This window comes from Ambystoma mexicanum, chromosome 4p (assembly GCF_040938575.1).
Source record: "Ambystoma mexicanum isolate Mex_15411 chromosome 4p, UKY_AmexF1_1, whole genome shotgun sequence".
NCBI classification, from domain to species: domain Eukaryota; kingdom Metazoa; phylum Chordata; class Amphibia; order Caudata; family Ambystomatidae; genus Ambystoma; species Ambystoma mexicanum.
The window spans coordinates 604,865,410-604,888,932 of NC_090927.1; the positions used below are offsets into that span (position 1 = coordinate 604,865,410).

Here is a 23,523-nt window from a genome sequence, read left to right on the forward strand (position 1 = left end):
CATCCCAGATATCGTCCAGCAAGGGAACGGACATGATGACCTTCAATCTGGACTCAGGCTGTTGGTAAAGGAATCTTTCCTTTTTAGTCTTTTTAGTCTTTTTAGTCTCTTCAGGCACCAGCTGAAAATGTTCAGAGGCCATGGACATCATAGTGTGAAAAGAGCCAACTTCATCCGGTGGAGAAGCCCTCTGCGGGTCATTCACGCCCACTGACTCCCCGTCAGCCGGTACAAATCATCGGCTTCATCGGTATCCGTCAACGTAGCAGCCGTATCCATGCCCAATTTGAGCCATGCCGCCAGCCTGCTGTAGCGATCCTTCTTTATCTTTTTTGAAAATCCATGGCAGACCTTGCATCCCTCCTCATCATGGTCCGGATGCAGGCAATATAAACATTTATGGTGCCGATCTTCGACGTACACATTCCTTAATCCACGTTTTGCGCAAAGTTTGAAGAGGCATCTCTTCTCCTCGGTCATGGTGGAAAGGCACAAAGTAGGCCCAAGCCCGGGCCTTCTTGAAACTCGATGAAAGATCTGTGATGTGTGATCTTTGCCAACAGGGGGGTCCCAGCTGCCGGTAGTGGACCTCCAGTTGAACGATCAGACAAAAAAATCAGTCAAAAACGTTACTAAAATGTGTCGAAAACTAGAAAAATAGCTCGAAGAGCACTAAGAGAACTCCCAACACTGAAGTGTGCAGTAAAAATTTGAAGATGGTCACCAGGGGTGGAGCTTAGGGAGAGGACTGTCATTGGACAGGGGCAGTATCAAAGGACAGTGATTGGTTTGGAGGAGAAATACAGTTTTCAAGCTAAAGTGAAACTGTTTTTTCTTTACAGAGAATTCCCAGCCTGGCGATGGGGAATATTCATGAGCATTTGAATCTATGCCAGACCCCATGCTGGAGAACTATACTTAGGGACAACAAGGCGGAAAGCAGAGGCTGAATGTAGTGTTCAAGAAGGTTTATAGTGAACAAAAATAGAAGATTCTGATTATAATAAGATTTGTGCACCAAACACGTGCTTTAAACTGGACACATTTTTCTACCAGTTGCCAGTGCAACGTCTGCTAGGACGGGGAGCTATGAGCTCTATGGACCAAGTGGCAAATCAGTCCGGCTGCAGCCTTCTGGACAATTTGCAACATGTGTGAAGGCATTTTAGACAATCTCAAATAAGCTGCATTACAGAAGTCCAGACAAGTAGAGGCAAAAGCATTTAACTGTAATTAACTTGCTGAGCTATCTTTCCAGCCAAAATGTAATGCAATGTAATGGGCATTTGTACAGCTTCTTTCACCATTGGTATGGTCTCAAAGCTCTGTAGGTTAAACGCCCTTGCGAGAACGAAGTCCAAGTATGGGAAATTCGTCAGAGAGTTATAAAATGTGTGTGTGCATTTTAGCTGATACAAAGGTCGGCAGGGGTGGCCAAGTTCCTGTTAGTCACCCAGGTTGAGCAGGCAAGTGGGTGGGTGCAGAGAGGTAGTCTGGAGAGTATGCAAGAGAGATAATATGTGTGCAGCTAGACAGAATTTGATCATGGGAGATAGCTGCATTCTAATGGACGAGGTGCTGCTATGTGAAGCAGGAGATACATTATGTGTCCAGCTAGATCGTATTTTATGGTGGGGGATAGCTGTATTCTAATGAAAGACATGCTGTGCAAAGTATGTGAAGCAGGACAGACATTATATGTGCACCTAGACCCAATTGTATCATGGGCATAGTTGTATTCTAATGTTCGAGGTGTTGTGCAAAATATGTGAAAGGGGGTAGACATTATGTGTGCAGCTAGACCGAATGTTATTGTGGGTAATAGACGCATTCTGAAAATTATGTGAAGTAGGAGAGATATTATGTGTACAGCTAGACCGGATGGAGGGTCATCATTCATTGACACAATTAACTTACAACTTTAAAGCCCCACGGAAACCACCTGAGCTATGAAGCAGTCAGAACATTTAGTACTTTGTAGTGACTCATGCATGCAGACCTGCACTGGATTTACCACCTCGATTCATAGACAGCACCCACTGCCGTTCCAGGCACTATACGTGATCTATACTTGCCTCAATGGTTAACCTTGCAGGGTGGTTCTCCACCAGTAGCTGTTCTGCTAGATCCTGCACCGCCCTCATGGATTCTTCCTTGTGGTCCAACTCCCTCATCAAGGCCTGCGGACAAAGACATGGGATTAGAGCATCACTTCCTGGCTATGACATCAGCTGTGTGGTTTGGCCGAGGAACAGAAGAGGTGGTTTTCTGCTACAGGCAGGAGCAGCGCATTTTGGATGGAGTGCTGCCATTCCTGGGGTTTTAGGTGGGGCTCCCAAATACCAAGCTAGTAACAGAAAACAATGTCGACATCATCCAATTTGAACTGAAATGCACTATATGTGGCTGCTGACAATCGGGGTGAGTTAGATTAAACAGGCATTTGATGTGAGTCACACTCTTTTACATGATATTAAATCCCCCATGCTGTACTTTTCCCATGGTGTTTATGCTTATGGTGTAGTTACTCTATGGTGTTGAAGCTTACAATGTGTTTTACTTGCATAGTATTCAAGCATGTACTGAACTTGACAGTATTGGGCAGGAGTTGGGTTCATGCTGCACTCTACTGACTGGATGGTATTCTACATCTTGCTGTACTTTAAAGTTCCTTCTATACTTATTGCATGGAATTCCAGTTCACACAGTATTTATTGAATGGGATTCGAACTCACATAGTACGGATTTCATGGGATTCAAGCTTGCACAGCACTGAATGCATAGGGATTCAATTTTAGTCTACTACCTTCCTTGTATTTAAGCTGTATGGTACTGTATTGTATTTATTTATTGATTACTTATACAGCAAGTAAATTCTGGGAATGAGACACATTAAAATACATAAAATATTAAATACAGTGGAGTGGGGAAAAAGGACAAACCTACTATGCCTTATGAATATTCAGAACGTCCAAGTGCAGAAAGGAGGGGCAGTGGGGGTAGGTGCTGGGGTGCCCATGCTTGTGGGTGAGCAACAGATGAAGTGCGGGGTATGGTAAGGGAGAGCCTCCAGGGTGGAGGGGGTGCCGAGGTAACTGCTGAGGATAGAAAGAAGCTGGGGGTGATTCGGTGTGGGAGGTGAGGGCACCGAGGATGCATAAAGGGCCCTGGACACCAATCAAGCAGCCGTGTGATTAGCAGAGGAGAGAAGGTGGGAAGGAGGACGAAAAAAGGAAAGTCTTGATGAGCTTCCAAAATTTAAGGAAGTCCTGCTCAAGACATAGAGGGAGCCAGCTGAGGCAAAGTATCGACCTCCTGCCCTCTGTTTAGCGAAACGCTTCACGCACAAAGAGTTGGTGCCAGAGGAGAATATTTAGTAAGACAGAGTTGCAGATAGTGTTGTCCCTGGCCCCAGACAGCTTTGTGGATGATACAGAGTGTGTTTGAATGTAATCCATGAAGCCACCGGGAGCCAGTGAAGACTGTATAGTACTGACTTCACTGGGTTAAGGTTACACTGACAGAGAGCAAGGCCCAAACTCTTCTCTGTGCATATTCTTAAAGCTCAAACTGACATGGCTGCACCGTATTCAGGGATCACACTGTATTGACTGTGTTGTAATGAATGTACACTCGAGTATTAGCACATTCAAGCTTGAAATGCAGAGGCTGCACGTTATCAGAGCTATAATTGTACCTGCTAAATTATGGGATGCCATGAAAACCAATACTGAACTGGTTTGCATTTTAATCTAGCCCGTTCAGTACTTTCTGTAGATTATTCAGTGTCCTAATATACTTGCCAAATGGTATTCAAGCTCGCACTTTCCTTGATTTAAGGTATTTTAGATCACGCTCTTGTCCAAATGAGCTGTGGCTACATTTTAGTCAAGTCTGCCCTGTCATGGGAGAAAGGTATTCAAGCTCACACTATACTGAGCGCATGATACTTGAGTGCATGCTGTACTAAGTGCACGAACTCACTCTACTGAGTGCATGTTGCTTGAGAGGATGCTGCACTGAGAAAACATGCTCCCACTGTACTGAGCGTATGCCGCTTGAAATCATGCTACACAAAGCATACGCTCACAGTGTGTGGGCGGGGTGCTGCTTAAGCTCCCACTGTACTGTTAGACTGAGCTATGACGGCATGCTGTTAAAATCCATGCTGCCCTGAAAGCATGGTATATTGGCACACACTGCACAGGCAGTGTGGGATTTATTTAATCTCACACTGTGTTGTTGGAATGAGCTGTGACTAAATGTTAGTCAAGTCCACACTGTCCCTCTAGAGTGATGCATAGGATCACACTGTAGTGACTACATGCTATTCAATCTCAGATCCAATTATAGAACATTGACTTCATGCTTTTCAGGTTTTCAATGCACTGGGCGCAGGGTATTCAAGGTCACACTGTACCGACTAAATATTTGTACGCACACATTGTACATAGAGTATGTGTGCTATGTACTAGGCAATCACAATCAAAAGATGCTATCGAAGCTCATATTATGGTGATTGCGGTGATAGTACGAAAGTGTCAATGTCAAACAAGGAAACAGTTCTCAAGACTGGAAGCACACACGATGTGAGATTATTCCAGCAATTTGTTATGAATACATTCATAATATGATACAAGAATCCTTAAGGAATTAACATTACATAATTTAATGTTCCAAAATCGTGGATTTGAACTGCATATAAGCAGACTGTGTTGTCCAAAGCATTTTGGACCAACTAGGTCCTTTGTCAGGGGAAATCTGCACGCAGCATGGAAGATGTACAATGGCGTATCCCTTTTGAGTTCCATAAATTAATAATTTCTTCGCATTCAGATGTTCAACAACATAGCAAATCAAACATAAACATGCCTTCAGGATGTGTAGATACAAACTCTAGGAGACATGGCTCAAGAGAGAAAAAGTATGTAATCAGTCTCCATGTGCCTAGTGGCAGATGAGGGATTACACTACTAATCAAAAACTAAATTTAAATACCTTAGGGTAAGAGATAGTAGGCCAAGTAACACAGTGTGTGCCCGGAAAGACACCAAGATAAAAGAAAACATAAGTGTTTTGAATACAAAACGTTACAAAAAAAGTAAAATTTAAAATTAAATAAAAATTCATAACTCCGGGTTGGTACACGCAGTGTAAATTACACCAATTGTTGATTAAAAAAAGAATGTACCATTAAGGTGTGGTGTCCCAAAACGTTTTGATAACGCCAGAGAAATTCTGTTTTAAAAGCAAATGCAGCATGGCAGAGTGTATTTGCAACATGTGTGAAGGCATTTTAGACAGTCTAAAATAAGCTGCATTACAGAAGTCCAGACAAGTAGAGGCAAAGGCATTTAACTGTAATTAACTTGCTGAGCTATCTTTCCAGCCAAAATGTAATGCAATGTAATGGGCATTTGTACAGCGCCTTTCACCATTGGTATGGTCTTAAAGCGCTGTAGGTTAAACGCCCTTGCGAGAACAAGAACAATGCTATACAAGTCTGTAGCATGCTCGCAATCGTGTGATGACGTCACCTCGTGTGCAATGCAGTGACGTAATTGAGTTAACAAAAAAGGATTCAACGTCTAAACTTTTCTAAAAATGTAAGATACTTATGTAAATATGTGATTTGAGATCTAGAAGCAATGACCTATTCTACATGTTCTCTTTTTCTATAATACTTTTAGTATCTTAGTAGCTTGGTGCTATCTATTAGAGATGCCTTTGATGCATACTGGCCGAAAAGATATTACAACTGGACACACACATAGCTTAATCATGACATGTATTGCACTTGGTTACTTTACTCGTGACCATTTTTTTTGCCTTTTTCTTTATGCTTTGGCCATTAATGAGTTGTGCATATTACAGTTCATTTTGAGTATTTTTTCAGATTCTCCCACTTTCACATCTGCTTCTTTTTTAATATTATATAAGGGTATGTCTATCCCTTTTGGTTGTTTAAGCATGCATGTGTTTGTGAATGTTTACTTACGTTTCATACATTTTTTTCCAAACAGTGAATTCTTTTTTTAATCATTCACTACACCGCATCACACGTGGAGTGACGTCATCACAAAAATGGTATGCATGCTACAGATTCTCAGAGCATTGTGTAAATAGGCTATTGCATAGTGCATACACTTTCAAAACAGAATTTCCCTGGAATTGCTTTCACAGCATTTTTGGCTACGATACATTTTATGGATGGGTATGTTTTTTTTTAAATCTAGATTTAGTGTACTTTAACCTGTACAAATAATAAGATCACGCCTAGAGTGGTTATTGTTCATTTAATTCTTAATGTTTCTATTTTTCTAATGTTTTTTATTCCCTTCCGTTCTGATTTCGTGTGTCTTACAGTGTGTTCCTGAGCCCAAATGCTGTTAAGGGGCCACTGTCTCTGAGCCCAAGATATTTGAGTTTAGTTTTCAGTTAGTAGTGCAACCACATCAGCCACTATGCACTTTATTTTACTTTGAATACCGAATGTTTCCTTACTTTTTTGTCTCCTGCCCAATGTGTCCTAGACTTCCATTCACACATCCTCAAGATAGCATGTTTTTGATTTGCTCCATCTGTGACTATTTCAATATGAATAGATTGTTGGTTTATGGAACGCCAGAGGGATCACCATTGTCCATAGTTTTATATTTTTATGTTTGTAGATTTCGCCCTTGCAAAGTACTACGTTGGTCTAAAATGCAGTGGACAGCATCGTCTATCTCTACACCCTTCGAATCCAGGAGTTGCAACATTAAATAATTTTATTTTCATTCTTTAAGGATGCTGGCATCATATTGATGTATTCAGAAGTGATCGTCCTACCTGGGTGCAGCCATTACTAAGGAATGTTTCTCTGATCTACACTGGAATAGGTTATGGTTCCACGTAGTGCAAATATGGATACATGGTGTGTAACAAATATCGATCTGCATTGCACAGTACACAGTAATTACATTTGGTGATGGACACTCTGCTTATACCATTTCACTATTCCTAAAATTTAGACTGTAGTGAAAGTATTGGATTTAAGCTGTTTTGGATGCATTATACTTAAGGTCACACTGCATGTCATTAAGGCAAGTGTTGTATGGATTGCATGATTAAAAAAAAAGCTCACACTGCCCAGTCTGCCAAATATTTGGGCTCGCACTGTGTTGTTTAGCATTAAGCTTCACTGTTCTCTAGTGGCTGTGTGATTTTAAAAGTCACACTACACTGCATGCAAGTCTTGAGCTATGTACTGTGCCTTTGTATTGACATCTTAGCAAAGCTCAAACTGTGGTGATTGCACCGTATTAAAGTAGACATTGTACTGGAAGCCTTGTATTTAAGCATGCGCTGTAGTGGGTGCATTTTACTTGAGGTCACATTGTGTGACATTAAGGCGCACGATGCATTGGTGGCATACTATTAAAGCTCATATTGTACCATGCGCACAATATTCAGGCTCCCTCTGTGGCAACGCTTTGGCATTATATTGCACTGTACTGATACTAAAGGTCACACTATGTTGACGGTGTGGCAGATCGCATGCATCCACTGCGTGATATTTAAGCTCACACTGCACTGATAACTTTTTTTCTGACTGCATGGTTTTTTACACTGTACATGTGCTGGCCCGTGGCATGATATGAAAGCTCATTATTCACTACTGCGAGGTGCTGACAGCACGGCATTCACATTCATTCTGCAATATTCAACTCTGCTCTGCCATTCATATGTGTTATCTGTAGAAAGTCCTCATGCTGTTTAAGGCTTGTACTATTCTGTTGTGCTCAAGATGCCTGAATGCTCTCCATAATAGTCAAACCCATGTTTGATTTGATTTATTTATATCGTGAACTGAACGAACTTAATCCGATCTAGGTGCAGATGGGGCCCCAAGGCCGTTGATAAACTTTAGGACCAAAAGGCAAAATGCGCAAATGGCAGAATCCTGAATGACGTCAGAACCGAAGCTCGCTTACGACTCACTTAAATAGATGGGTCTTTCACGCTTTTCTGAATGGGAAAAGTGATTTTGGTGCCCTCATTTCCTGAGGTGGTCCACTCCATGCTCTGGGTCCATAGACTGAATCTGCGGTCACCCATGGACGTGCAATTAGATGGTGGAATTTTCAGCATTAGTTTATCCTCCGACGCAAGCGAGCGGTGGATTTTTTCTGCCAAATAATCTGGGGCCAATTATTTAAACATTTAAACATAAGGCAGAGGATTTTAAAGTTGATTCTGTCGTTCACGGATAACCAATGCAAGCACCAACGAAATCCAGAGATGTGAGCAGACTTCTTCGCCCCCACCACTAATCTTACTGCAGCGTTTTGAGCTCTTTGTAGCCGTTGGAATTGTTCTATCACACATGCAATTGAAGCTTCATCTATAATTTGTATGGCATTTAAGATCACACAGTACTTTACCTGGTGTTAAAGGTCACAAAGTACTTTATGCAATGCTCAAGATCACACTGTTGGTAGCACTGCTAATGTGCACTGCATTGTACAAAATGCTCAAGTTCACTCTAAACTTTACATGAAGTTCAAGTTCACATTTTGCCTCAGATGGTGTTGAAGATCCCACTGTATTTAACAAGATCCACAAGCCCTCGCTGTACTTAACATGCAGTTTGAGCTTGAACTTTACCATACATGGTTCACGAATGTCCTCTTTACTTACCATTCTGTTAAAAACACACTGTACATTACCTGGTGTTCAGTCTCCCACTGCACTTTGCATGCTGCTTGATCTCACAATGTGATTAAAATGCAGTGGTTACAAATTGCATAATTCATGGTATTAGAGTTTATATTGTACTTCAAGTGGGAACATTATATTTAAAGTTTGCACCAGTACAAACCATGTAGCAATTATATTTTTTTTGTAAAAACAACTGCAACAAACATCTTTGCGCCAGTCTGTACCAAAGGATTTTTGCACCAGGTACAACATGGAGCTCAGCACATTGAGTCAGGAAAAATATTGGACAAACGTATTCTTCACTTTTTTGCTATTAATATATCAAAGAACAGAGTATATGTCGGACCATGATTCAAATGTGAAAGATATCTTTAAGTGTGAATGTTTTGTTTCTTTCATCTCTTATTAAGTTAAACAACACAAATGGTGCACAACCGGTTTGCTCCATTTACCCCAGTGCAAACTCGAAATGAAGTGAATTGTACAAAACCTATTTTGTATTTGTATTTTATTTGTATTTCTATAGAGCTTTATGCCAAAACGCTAAACAAAAAGATTACAAACGGTATAAAACAAAATGTAAATTGGAAGGGATTAAAGGGAGAGAAAATAATCCTTTAATTGAGAAGAACACATGGATAGGAGGAAGTGAAGCGAAGAGACAGTGGAAGAGGATTCCAATGATATGGGGCTAACAAGAAAAAGGAATGGGAACAGGAGGGGGCACATGTGGCCGAGGGACTGTAAGAAGAAATTTGCATTCTGAACATAAGGAGCGCGTAGGAGACTAGAAAGCTTCAAGCAAGCAAAGATAGGGAGGAGCCAGGCTATGGAGATATTTAAAGAAAAGACAGAGGAAGTTAAAAAGAACACAAGAGTGAAAAAGAAGCCAGCGAAGAGAAACTGGAGCAGGACATACAGAGTCACAAGGGTAGAGACAAAAGGAAACAAACAGAAGAGTTATAGACCAAGCGCAACAGGGAGAGATGAGAAATAGGAAGACAAAAGAGAAGGGAGGAGCAACAGAAGAGATGAGAGAAAATAAAAGGATACAAGAAGCTTGGTGGCATGGAAGGGGAGGAAAGGTCTTGCTTTCCGAATGTTATAGAGATTGAAACGAGAGGAACAAGCAAGGGAAGAAATCAGAGAGGCGAAAGTAAGAGAAGAATCGAAATAAATGCCAAGGGTATGCACAGATGAAAAGATAGAGAGAGAATTAGGAGGAAACAACAAGGATTTAGGGGAGCCATCGGCGTAAAAGTGATGAGAGAGGCCAAAGGAAGAAATAATAGAAGCAAAGGGAATAGTGTACAAAGAAAAGAGAAGGGGGTCTAAAACCGAGGACCGGGGCCCACCGTGATTGAGGGGAAGGGTAGATGAGGGATCACCCGCCCACGAAACAGAATAGGTGGTGTTGGAGAGATAGGAACAGAACCACTGAAGGACAGAAGGTTTAAAGCCGAAAGAATCGAGTGAAAGAAGCAGAAGGGAGTGATTGACAGTGGCAAACAGTGCCAATAGATCTAAGAGTACCAACAGAAAAGAGTGATTACAATTCTGCTGTATTTATTATGCAGTATACAAAAAAGTACGAAATGGATTTGCTTCCTTTCTTGCACCAGCAAACGTCATTTAGTATGGTCAATGGTATGGTTGACATCACTCTTAATGCCATATGTTACTTGAGCGTGCGCTATTCTTTTTATGGAATCATTGCATTTTGTCTGGTATTAAAGCTCACCTCCTCCTTTGCCGCTCTCCAGTTCTTACTTTCTCACGTTTGTCAGTCTTGTCCCTGGATTCTGTCCTAATCTGCTCCCTTCAAAGTGGGCTACTCATTGTACTGATATTCCGGTGGAAGGCAGCTGGTCCCAGGATTGCCCTAATTATTGTATGTGTTCTATTTACCAGCTTCTGTGTGAAGCAACTTTTTCCCAATCAATAAATACACTGTAATTATTATCTGGCCGACAGTTAACATACCGCATGGTATTCTTTCTTTCTGGAAAGGTTTGGGACTCTCTCACTCCAGTCATATGCAACTTCCTCCTCTTCTTTTTCATTTAACCAGATCAGTTCCCTGGTGGCGCGTGATACAACATTGTGAAGGGTGTCCAGGTGCCTTGCCCGACTTCTGGAAGAATGCTTTAAGAGGGTTAGAAGAAAAGTGTCAGTACTTAAGCTATTTGCTTAGAAAACTGAAAAAAGTACCAAGTTATGAAGCAATTCAGTGAGTGATCTTACCAGGAGCTTTGAATAATGACTTTCCAGTTTTCGTAACTTCTCAGAGTAATGGGGTTTATAAGGTCCTGTCATTTGGAGCTGCATATAAGAGAAATGGCCAAAGTTGATCAATGATAATCTTACATTTGTCATTTTTAAAAAAGATGTAGTATATAGTACAGCAAAATCAAATTTAATCGAAAGCCCAAGGAAAACCGATTCCTGGGAAGACTCCCAGGATCTCAATATTACCAAACAGGTATTAGCACATTTGTTTCTGTAAGTGACCTAGAATTATTCATAGGCCCTCCTTGAAAAGTAAGGCAATTCACAAATATTTGTTGTTCAGTTGAGGCTTGGGTATCCCACAATCAAGTAGCGACAGGACTTAGTTTTCTCAAACCCGGCACAATATGACCACCAGTAGACATAAAAGAAAGAGTACCTCCCCTTATGTCTTTCACACACACATATATAAGAGAAGGTAGACTGTCTTCTAGACATGATATAAACAATAAATACTACCTTCTATACCCTGTTATACAGACATACCACAAGGTGGGCCATTTAATAAGTTCATAGCATAGCAGTGGGACCACACAGTCCTCGAAGTCTAATTCAAACTATGAACAATAGTGTGACCCTGAATTACACATGTTCCTAGTTCAAATCAGAGACTAATGCTCTGAACACAGTAGAAGGGCCGACCTATGTTAGGTCTATGGAATGTAGCGTATAGATAACAGAAGGTGGACATTCGTCAACCTCAACATAGAAGAAAGACTGCATCCTGCTATTCATATGCTATAGTCTCCAAATAGTGTTCTGACTCAGACTTTCAATAATAGTGTTAGTCAGACAGATGCCTTTCAGATTTGTCAGGAACTTTTACTAAGAAACTCTACATTGCCTAAACAATATTCATAGATATGATTTCCTCTGCAACCTATACATTATGAACCAAGAAGAAAGTATTTCCCATAGAGATCACAAAGTAGTGTACTGTGAGAAACCCGAAGGTGTCTCACCCGCTAGTCCCTGGACATCTGTCGTCTAGGTGGCTAGGACACAGCCATCGCTATTCGATTCAGTTCCTGGTGGTGTATCACCTGTGCAAGAGGTCTTCGGGGAGTGGAAGTGCGACACTGAGAGTTGAGACGTGGTATCCCCTTCCTTGTAACACCTTTTCCCCTTCCTACCCTGTAGGATATTTAGAAGCTCCACCCCGACCCCCCTTTCCCACAGTGTACTTTCTTACACTGTAACAGACAATGGACTAACACCAGAGCAGTTTACCTGACATGTCCCAACACACGGGTCAGGCAGAGTCAGGCAATTGATAATCAACATGCACACCTGACGGCCCTCTACCTCCCCCACATGGATAAAAGGCAGAGCAGGAAAGCACACATCGAGCAAGGCCGAACGCACAAGGTGACAGATACACCAAACCGGCAGTTCAAGAGGAGAAGAAAGGTGGTGAGATCTGGAAGGACGACAAAGGGGGAATTAAACTTGCCCTTTTCACCTCAGACCTGCGAAGCCTGTGAAAGAGCAAGCATAAGACCGGGAGCCACAGTTGGCATGCGAAGCAGCAGACGTCAATGGTACACGCGGGCCTCCTGCTTTGATAACACAGGCGGAGAGGCAAGCTGGCTACCGTGGTACTATCCTTGACTCCAGAGAATAAAGAAGCCAACGGGTTCAGCACAGCCAGTGAGTCGGAGGAAACTGATAGTTAACCGAACTGTGTTCAGCATAAGGTTGAAAGTGCCAACATTTTTTAATGCAAGGAATCCGAAAAAATAAAGAACTTGTGTATGTGGTTGAACTGTAGAGAAAGCCCAGCTGAGGTCCAGGTGCAGAGAGGTCCGGTGCCACGTGGACGCTCATTCAAAAGACTCAGACCGGGACATATTCTTTGAAACTACAAGAACCAGAAGTCCTAGTAAAAAGGATGGCGAGAGGTGTCAGAGTGGTCCTATAAGGGGTACTTCAAATCCTTTATACAATCGAAAGTCTCTGAACCGTTTCCAGAGGAAAGCTATGGGAAGGGAAGCCTGCCTTTCAATAAGACTGTAAACTCTGGAATAAGGCCGTAGTGAACCTGACTGAGGGAGGCCCAGTCTCGCAAAGAGGATCCGAACCCGACAGAGGGAGATTCTAGGGGCAAAAGGCAATCGCCCAATGTGCAAGACCACTGAGAGAACTTTTGTTTGTTTATTGTTTGTGTATCAAGAGTAATACACCAGTGAACATTGTGTCAACAAGAGTGAACCCGGTCGAGGGTTGTCGGCATTGGGAAATTGTTTAAAGAGACAATGTGAATATTACAAGCAATGTATGAAAGACCATGGTGAACCCAACAGAGGGTGGCCCAAATTGCAAGAGGGATCTGAGCCCGGCGAAGGGAGATCCAAGGGGCGAATAACAATCGCCCAAGGTATAGGAGAACTGAAGGAACTTTTATTTGTTTATTTGTTACTTTGAACCAGCAGACCTTCTAAGGCAAGAGACTTTTGCAGGAAAGAGACTTAGCCTTGGAAAGTTCCTGATATCGTTGAACTGGAACTGTGAACCTCATGCAGATGAGGCCCAGGAGTGTGCTCCGCTCAGAAGTCCTGCCTTGTCCAGTGCTTAACACTTGGGGAAGGGAGACCCAGCCATACCACCCTGACTTATCATTTTGTGAACACTTCTTTCCTTTCTGGTGAACATTATTCCAAATTCTTTTTGTAATTTAGTAGTAAGTATTGACAATAGTTTTTTTTACTATAGGTTCTTTTTATTTGACAAGATGCCACCAGGACTGTCTTATTATGATTTCATCGTCGTAGCTTGCTCCCATTTTAGATTTAGGTGTTTATCTCACGCATTATAAAGTTATATAAACACCCTTGGACTGTGATCACTTTGCCACCATGCGTTTCTTACTGTACATACAGAAAACCTAACTTCCAATATCTGAGTGATGTGGCAGCGCGAGTTACCTTCCTATAATGGCCAAAGCACACATATCAGAGTTGTGCTGTGAACAATAGTGTGACTTGCACTGTTATTTTTACCATGAATTGGACGTGGAATGTAAGAACATGTTCAGAAATATAGATGGCAGAACGTATGGGTTTTACAATTCTAACAAACAAAAAAGACTATTTTCTGCCGTGTATATGCTTAGGAAAAGTAGGCTATATTCTTTCTCTGTGTTTATCTTGGGGGGTACAGCTTTTCTTTTTTTAATGCTGCACTCATCTGAGGGGTTGTTCTCCAACACTCCATAATTAAAATAAAATGCAGCACTGTCATGACGTGGTCTGCCCTCTGCTACAAGGCTCTACATACAAAAATCATCCATTAACAAAATCAAATCCTGGTTGATCTAAACTTTGGATACCATAAATTTCAGGTGATTTGTACAAATTGAAATTGCTCAGAAATTCGAATGACTAGGAGTTCACGTCAATATGTTATTCTAGTGCTATTCTTTCTTGCCCCACCCAAACAGCAAACATATAAATATCTCCACAAATAAGAACGAGCAACCGAACATCAAAGTAATTAATCTCGTCGCCAGTTCAAAGACCCAGGCACTCGTTTCTAAAAATGTGCTTTATTTACAAACCACGTCAGCAAAACTCAGCTGAAACAGCCATTGATTAAAAGGCCAAACACGGTATGTTTGGTTGCTAGATTTCCTGTGTGGATTCATTTCAGGAGAGTAGCTTTCACTCTACCCAGAGGCACCCACTGCTTTTTGTAGGCTGAGCGCTTCTGTTGAAGGCACCATGTTTTTCTGTGTGCGAGTGTGTGCACAACCAAAATATCTCTTTGTAGGATATACATACATATATAACCTATTTTGGGATTTTTAGTATTCTACAGTTGTTGAGCTGGTGCAAGTGGATCTACGTCACATGACCTAAGCCCCACCGACCTGTCAATCACTGCTACTCTTTTGGTGCTTTCCTGTTTTGCCACCCTTTTTCCCTACTTAGCAGCCCTCCAGTCTCTTTTGTTTTTCAGTTGATGTGCTTGTGCAAGTGGAACTTTATCCTGTGACCAAAGCCCCACCCACCTGCTAAAACATGCCCCTTCCTTTCCTTTCTTAACTCTTAGATCAAGGACTTCTCTCGCCCAGGTATCTGAAGGCAGATGAACAAAAGAGCAATTCCTGCTTGGATTGGTAGGACTCAGGACCCAAAACCCATCTCCTCTAACATCAGGAATAATTTCTCCAGTGTTTCATAGCAGTTGCACAACAAGCGGGTATCCCCTTCAGGAGTCCGCCATTGAAGAATAAGGTGTAACTAATAGAAATAGATAAAATCCGGTGCAAGGTTACAATGTTTCATTAGCATATTTTACCCCAGCTTTTGCCACTAGTAGGGGTGTCCCTGCCTTACGTTAACCAAAACAGCAACCAAGTCAATGAAGATAGATCTTCACTGCACTGCCTACTCGATACACAACCTCCCAGAGCACATTTCCCTACTCACAGGAAACTTAATATCCTCTACCTCATCATTACTGCCCTGCCCACCCTCCATCACCCCTTTCCAATCCCACTCGATTGGTCGGACCATCTGCCAATCCCCTTGACATTAGTCACACCACCCCATTCATGCACGCCTATCGGAAACAAACAAGCCTTGAAATCATTTAAGAACTTCCCAATGGAGGCTCTCACGGAAGCCCTCACCAATCTCCACCTCACATTGGTCGATCTACATCATACAACTAGGACTGCGGCTCGCTTCTCAAAAAATGTAACACCACCCTCAAAACCAACATCAACAGCCATGCCCCAATGAAACAACAGACCTTGAAGCCTAGACCTTCCATGCCCTGGTACACAAGAACTCAACTTCAACAAAAGAACCATCAGAAAACAAGAAAAGACTTAGCAAAAATCCTGTAGGGCATCCGACCTCGCCCTGCCTAAGGAACTCTGCTACACGCAGACTGATCACCACTGCCAAAGCCAACTACTACCAAAACACCATAGCATAGACAAGGCCAGCAATGAAAGCAGTACCCTCTTCAAAGCCATCAAGCATGACTTCAAACCTTTGCCCGATCCACCGGTACCACACTCCATCGACAAATCTGCCACCATAAACTCCTTCATCATTAACATGTTCAACATGATCCCCTAACTCATAGACACCAATGCCACAAACACATCCCATCTTTCAAAACCACAACTACCTGGGCACTTTCAAGACACTCACTATAGGAGACCTCACTGCCACCATAGCATCCCTTTTACGTGAACGGAGCTGTCGGAAGCGGCTGCAGTCGTGTTCTATTGTAGCTGCAGTGCGGCTTGACGGTGGGATCAGGCACAGCTGTCGCGTCTCCAGGTTCCTTCCTCTAACCTGGAATGGTCGATCGGCTCGGCTCACTGTGTGGTTTGCTATGCTGATTTTCTTCTTTGGCGCCATTTCCAGTATCACTGTGCCTTCGGGACTTGTTTGGGACCTGTGCCTCTGCGCCCCACGACTTATCTGCCCCACACATCATGAGACATTCTTTTGGAGGCAGCCAAGGAGCCTCGTAAAAGCAGTAAGGGATATTGTGGAGAGGGTGGGGCCGGGGCTTACTAATATAAGGTCTTCTGAGGAATATGAGTCTTGTTTGGCTTTGTCCAGTCTGTTGTACTTAGATTTATGCTATTTGTTCCCTGCCTTTTTGGTGTTAAATGAACTAGTGTTTGCGCTATGCCCATTACTAGAGTGCTTTCCCTACAAATGAAGTCTTGCTCGTCAAGTGAAATGGGCTCTCAAGCCAATATGGTTGAAAGGCTAGATCCTCCTACATGTATAGCCATGGGCAATAATAAAGTGAGGGAGGTCATGGCTAGGAGTGCCCTGAGAAGACAGTGCCTCTGCAAAAATGGCTGGGACTCAGGGGAGAAAGAGGGGGGTGTTGTTGTGGATGTTTCAGGGAAGAACACAGTGGAGCTGGAAGTAGTCACAATTCAAAAGGATCTTGTTGGTTTTTTTGATGAAGTATCTAGTCCTAGTCAACCCGGAAGCTCTGCTCACGTCTTCGGTCCTGATGGAGGTGGTGCATTCTCTGCCTAAGAGCATGGATGCTGTGATTAGTGAGACTATGGTGCAGTTATGCCCGGAAAATAAGGAGTCTAATAGAAGTGGAAACTGGCATTTTATTAAATATAAAATCATTCACGATCTGAACCAATGTAAATCTTATCAAGATTTTGGCAACTGGGTGGACTCCTTTGATGAGATTATCTCAGAAGCCCCCTTCAATTAGAGTGATCTAGTGTGCCAATATGATTTGAGAAAGCCAGAGGTCAATAGGAGGGATACAACATGTCAAACCTCTGTGTCTATGAGTTCCAATGAGGAAAATCCAACAAAGGAGATCAAAGTAACTCAGCTTAATAGCAAGTCCCATGATGTGGGCCCTACCTTGGTGGAAGGGGCGAGAGGGGTCTCTGCACCCCCAAATAAAACTAAAAAGCGGATAAATCTTTCACCAATAATGATCATGGCTTCTCATGGGAGACATATTTGAGTCATGAAAGCAGGAATGCCTGTAATATCGGCTGGCTCTCATTGAGATTTGGCTTTGGACTACAGGAGCATTATCATCACCAATGTTGAAAAGCCAGAGCGAGTGGAATATACAGTGGCGCTCAAGCACAGGGTTTTGTTTTGGCTTGATTCTAAAGTGGGCCCTGGTTGTGTAAGCGGTCGAGACATTAGACTTCTTCGAAGGATACATAGTAAAGAATGGTGCACTGGGCCCAATACTGACTGTATTGTTATTGGCTGTGGCCAGAGCAGCCTTCCTTCATTTGTGAGTCCATGTAATCATTTGTCCAATTATTGCGAATGTAAGAATTGTGCTTAATAAATTTTAGTCGATAGTTATTTGGTGTTTCTTGAATTGTTTCTCGCACATAACTTACTCCTGATGGTCAGACCTTTTTTGTTCTTTGTTGTATGGTTTTGTCTGCTTTTCTATGCCTAAGTGCTCTGTTCCAGCGCATTATAAATAAATAAAAAAAGCCTCCCTTAAGGCCATTTCAAACATGGACGACATCTTCCCTGCCTCCGTACTCCAGACCGTTCAGACTGGAACACTCCTCCTTTACCTAACAATCTCGACAGCTCCTTAACTCAAGGCATCTTCTCCTCAACCATCAAGATCGAACATAGCCTCCCACTTCTCAAGGAACCAACACTGGAACCTGACAATCTCAGCAATTACTACCCTATTACCAATCTTCCCTTCTTAGGTAATATCGTTGAGAAAGCAGCAGTCACTCAACTACTTGAACACATTGAAGCTAACAATCTCCTTCTGTCCTACCAATCTTGCTTCACAACCAGATACAGCACATAAACAGCTACAATAAACGTGATCAACAATGCTCTTAAAATCCTTGATGATGGCCATCCTTGCCTCCTGGTTCTCGTTGACCTCTAAGCAGCATTCAACACAGTAGACCACCAGACACTCATCCGATATTCTACATCACCACCTGGGGATTAGCAAGATCGTCATCAGCTGGTTCAAATACCAACTTGCTAACCTCCATCAGTTTGTCCAAATGAATTCCTCCAGACCACCAACTCCAACCATCGACCGCTGTTGTTCGCTTACCTGCTGCCTCGTGCTTATGGTGCGCCTTTCCTGGGCCGGCGGTTGCTCGGCGCTGGATGTGGTGGCCCTCCCTGGGTTCGTCCGTGGTCTTGCACCGGATCCAGCCGTGTCGGTGTTCTTTCCCTTGCTCCTCACTGCGGTGTGCAAGGCAGTTGCCATGGTGCCTCAGAGACGCCGTTAATGCGCTGCTCGACGGCGCAACACTGTGGTCACGTGACAATAATGACATCACGTGACCAATGATGAAGTCACTTCTGGCAGTATTTAAAAGCTAGAATTTTCGATGACACCGCTTCTCAGATGTTCTGCAGGTGGCGCTGTGCTTTTGCATGTGTTTTTTGGATTCCTTTGCTGTTGAATTTTTGGCTTTACGGATTGTTGCTGTATTTTCCCTTGTTGGTTCTGGTGCATTGGATTTTTTCTGGACTTGGATTACTGGATTTTGACTGTGGAACTTTGGCTTTGGAACGGCTTTTGATTTCCCCTGGATTTCAGAACTTTTTAACATTGGACTTGGTGTGACTCTTTCTCTACTTGGTACTCTGGTGAGACTGTTGAACTATACACTGTCATTCACTTAGTTTGCGCTCTTGAGCTGTTCGGATTAGGTTGCCTCTTTGTGGAAACTCTCAGTGGAAGACCCTTTTCCTCAAAGCCCAACTACTCCTGAATCTGGTATGCTATGTATACAGGGGGTTATAGTGTGTATAAATACAGTATTGACTCTGTGTGACTGATTCCCTGTTTTCTTAAAGCTGCTGAGTGCCAGGCGGTGCTGTATCCTGTCTCACCTTTTGTCCCAATTTCTGGCCACTGATTTTCTTTGTTCTTCCCTGGCTGGTACTTGGGGAAGAAGGCATAGGTTCATCTGGGACCTCAGTGTGTGACACCTATGGAGCCGTGCAAGGTTCCATCCTCTCCACTGCCATCTACAATCTTTACATAGAACTTCTCAGAACCTTCCTAGCTCTACATAACATCCACCAATACGCAGATGACACGCAGCTCTACCTCAAGATATCCTCCATCAAAGACATCTACATGCTCAAGGCCTGCCTCACATGGAACCAGTCCTGGATGTCCAGTGCTGACCTGAAGCTGAAACCCCTCCAAGACCCAATTCCTACTGCTGACTAACACCGAACATCCAGACGTGGCTCTCTGCCATGAACCTTCTAGAACGTCACACCCTAGATGGCCACTGGTGCCAAGTCTCATGGGTCTGACATCAATAGACACCTCTCCTTCAAACAGCATGAAGCAAGCTACTAACTTGCTCTCCTTTGGATAATCAAGCCCTTAATCCCAGAAAACATCTTCAGACATGCTGTTCAAGCCTTGGTCCTTTCCCACCTGCATGGTAGCTATGCCCTTTGGGAGGCATTCCAGCGACTACCCTGGCACCCCTGAAATGTGCCCTACATGCTGCAGCATGACTCAAAGGATTCTGAAAATTCAATCACATTACCTTGACCCCAACAAATTGAAGGGACTCCCACTGCAAGCACGTATCATCTTCAAATCCTGCTGCATCATCTACAAGGCTGTCGCCCTGAAGTCCCGAAACGACCTAACTGAGAAACTCAGTATCTCCATAGGCCTACAATCCACCAGAAGTAAGGATATGTACAGGCTTGAACTCGGCAGGTGCAGGAAGGAAAGAACCAGAAGACAGACTTCTCTGTCTATGCCCCAGACTCTGGAACCACCTCCCGTCAACATCAGACATGCCCCCACGCTTCAACATTTCAGGTACGAGCTCAAGACCATTGATTCTTCCCAACACCTAGGTCCACCCCCTCCACTGCGCTCCTTACCTGAGATTGCGTGGTCTGCTCTTGACGGATTCCTCATAGATCCCTTGCTGCCAAATTGGCCATTTCTCCCGCTCCATCGTTGTTTGCTCCCCACTCCCTTGTATCTTTGATTCCATCACTTTGTGCTTCCCACCTCTGTGTCCTAAAGTGTTCTGTTGCTTCCCAAAGCTAGGTCTGCGCTAGGTCTGGGCTCAATAAATACCCTAATAATAATGATAGTATTTTTGTTGACTTTTCCGAAAATTCTCTTGCCAATAAATGTGGACTCGCTAGACAGATTTGGATGACATTTTCCAAAAACATCATCTGGCACGGGCCCCTCCAAACTAAACATTTTGGGGGACATTTGTGAAACGGTTTCCTTAGAGAAAAGGGTGCTTCAATTGAATAACTATACCGCGAAAACCACTGGATGGATTTGCATCAGATAATTACAAGATGAGCACAGATAGTCACATGATTCTTTTTATTGTTTGGTGTACATCTGCCCAGAAGTGTTTGATAAAATGTATGGAGAACTGGGTGCCCATGGTCCAAAAAACCTTTTGTATACATTCCATTGTACAATGAAGTTATAAAGCTTTTTAGAAATTAAAAGCTGCCTTTTTTTGGCTCAAAGCGAGCGATTAACGTAGGAAACCTGCGACAAGCTGGAGAAACAAAATTGCTCAAAACGAGATTTGGAGTGGGGGAGTTACAGTGCATTGACATTCGGGTAATGGTGGGAGTGGGGAAATAGGACCACCTGCAGTTGTAGTGTTTGGGGTGGGCTAGATAGCCTGTTTTGTAGCAGAATGTGTTCACCTTGCTGTGGGAATCCTGCAAAAATGCTGGCAGACATGCTCAAGAAAAGAATACCTCACAGGAACCTGCGAGTGAAAAGAGATAATAAGAGAGTGTCAATGAGGATTTACGCGGAGGGGGCAAATGTAGGGACCTAAGAAGGAGGAGGGATGCACATGGGAACTGACAGTGGGGATGGGGAAGACTTTAAAATTGTCAAGCGTTTTCATAATTTGGCGGTAAATTGCAACGGCTGCATTACCTTGGGCATGATTACTGGTAATGATTACCAAGGTAATACATAGCGGAATTGAGGTGCTATGTTCCCACTGGATTTTCCAGGGAGAGACTACCACTGAAATGAAAGGAGGGGGTTAGTGGGGTACGGGCCAATGGTCAGTTGTCCATGCCATTTTAGTTGTGTTGGTGTGACAGAGACAGTACTCATGGCTGGTGGGAACTGACAGTTTTACTAGTGAGGGGGTGAGTGCCATAGTCTTTTTGCTGAATTGGTGAAATGGGGACGATGGACACAACTGAAGGCCATGGCCAGTGGGACCTGTTTAGTTACTAGCAAGGGGATTTTGGGCCACAGGCGTTCTGCCTAATTGTTGCAATACATACAATGGAAAAGGCTATGGGGGTCATCACGAGTTGGGCGGAGTGGGAAAATGCGGCAGTACCATTATTGTCACTGCATTTACCGCTCCGCGCAATCCCTTGCTCCGGGGCATTCCCCCCCAGCTCAGAGCTAGAGATGAATGTGCCGGCTTTAAAGCCATTTCCGGCGCTATTACCGCTGGTGGTAATATCTCACCCAACCCCATTGGGTCCAATGAACCCAATGGGAATGAGGACTTACAAGCCCCCCGCCTCTCGAATCGGGATCCGGCGCAATTTGCACCGGACAGAGTTGAGGTAACGCTAATTGCATAACGCTAATTGCATTGGGCGGTATCCCAGCGCAATTAGCGCCGGGATACCAGCCAACTCATGATGAGGCCCTATGGCTGGTGCAGTCTGGTTAGTTAATATGCAGGGGCATATAGGCCACGGCTGTAAGCCATTGTCACATATCTTGATCAAATGCCATGGCCAGTAAGCCTCTGCCTTTTGTAATGGTTGATGCAACATGGATAGTGGCCATGCTGCAGGCCATGGCCAGTGTACCCTAGACAAGATATAACATAACAAAACCCTTAATATTCAGCGGGAAAAAACTTGAGTTCATACAGAATTAGGATGATCCAATTCATTGCAACAAAACCAGGACATTTGGTGGATATGGGAATTTTACCATTTTAACACAGAGTTCCCCTTGCAAATGTCACCCACGGTGTCATTTTTTAAAGTCGGTAGTGATTTCTGGTGCGATCTCATGTATGCGCACATGGAGTGAGCAGTGGGGTGGACTCTGAGTTAATATGGTCATACCTTCCCCACACACAATGGATTTTTTGCCCGTCCCCATATATATGGTCACCCAAATAATATCGCCACAACATTTTCCCGGCGATATTATTTAAGGCGACCATATATGTGGGGATATTATTACCCGATACCCTTTGTTGTGGTGAATCGGATCATCTTGCTTTTGTCACTGCCTATTTTACATATATTACAAATAAAGGCTAAAGTTGCTTAAGATTGTTGCATTGTTGTGCAGGCTATTTAAGGATTTTAATCATACATATGACAAGCCGTACAGTAGTTGTTTGAGTGTAGTGTCACTGAGTGTAGGTGGACCCCATTGTTCAGAGTCTATTGAAGCTGAGTGAGAGCAGCTGTCGGAAGAAGGTGGTTCGGTCGGACGTAAAGAGCAAACTTTCCTTCATGTGGACGCTAGAATAGAAAAATGTCATGCCTTTTCCACACCATTAGGCCTCATAGTAACCAGCCTGACATGATTCAAACTGCAGCCACTATCAAATGTAGAAAACATGACACATGAAAAAAAACTATTGCTTATTCCACGTGGTTTTGAACATGGGAATCCCATAGTAATAAGGATCAGATGTAGTCAAATAGTAGCAGGACATTATCAGAAAACGGAGCTCAGAAACAGTTTGGGATACTTTAAAATGACATTATTAAATCTTCCCTGTCAGACAGCGCCATATTGAATATGAAACCGCTGCAGATACCATGTACAATAGGCTGTGGTATGGATCAGAAGACACAGAAAATATTAAATTCTTCTACCTCGCATGTCTTAGCTTCCTTAAGGCTCGTCTCAAATTCTTCAATTGCCTTGTGGACATTCTTGTGATTTTCCAGATGGCTTTCGACACTTGGTAAGTCGGAGCCCCACTCTGCTCGCTCAAGTTGCACCTTTTTGAGAGGAAAATGTGGAAACAAG

General features: G+C 43.2%; 1 protein-coding gene across 20 annotated transcripts in view; it reads right to left on the minus strand.

Annotated features, from left to right (window-relative positions):
• DST (dystonin) overlaps positions 1–23,523 on the minus strand; it is a 2,190,048-nt gene that overhangs the window by 945,579 nt on the left and 1,220,946 nt on the right. For all 20 annotated transcript variants that reach the window (XM_069606170.1, XM_069606155.1, XM_069606164.1 and 17 more), the window contains 4 exons: positions 23,367–23,495; positions 10,948–11,025; positions 10,687–10,848; positions 2,076–2,180 (listed from right to left, as the gene is read on the minus strand). In XM_069606170.1, coding sequence (XP_069462271.1) covers positions 2,076–2,180; positions 10,687–10,848; positions 10,948–11,025; positions 23,367–23,495 — 474 coding nt within the window. The remainder of the gene's footprint in view (positions 1–2,075; positions 2,181–10,686; positions 10,849–10,947; positions 11,026–23,366; positions 23,496–23,523) is intronic.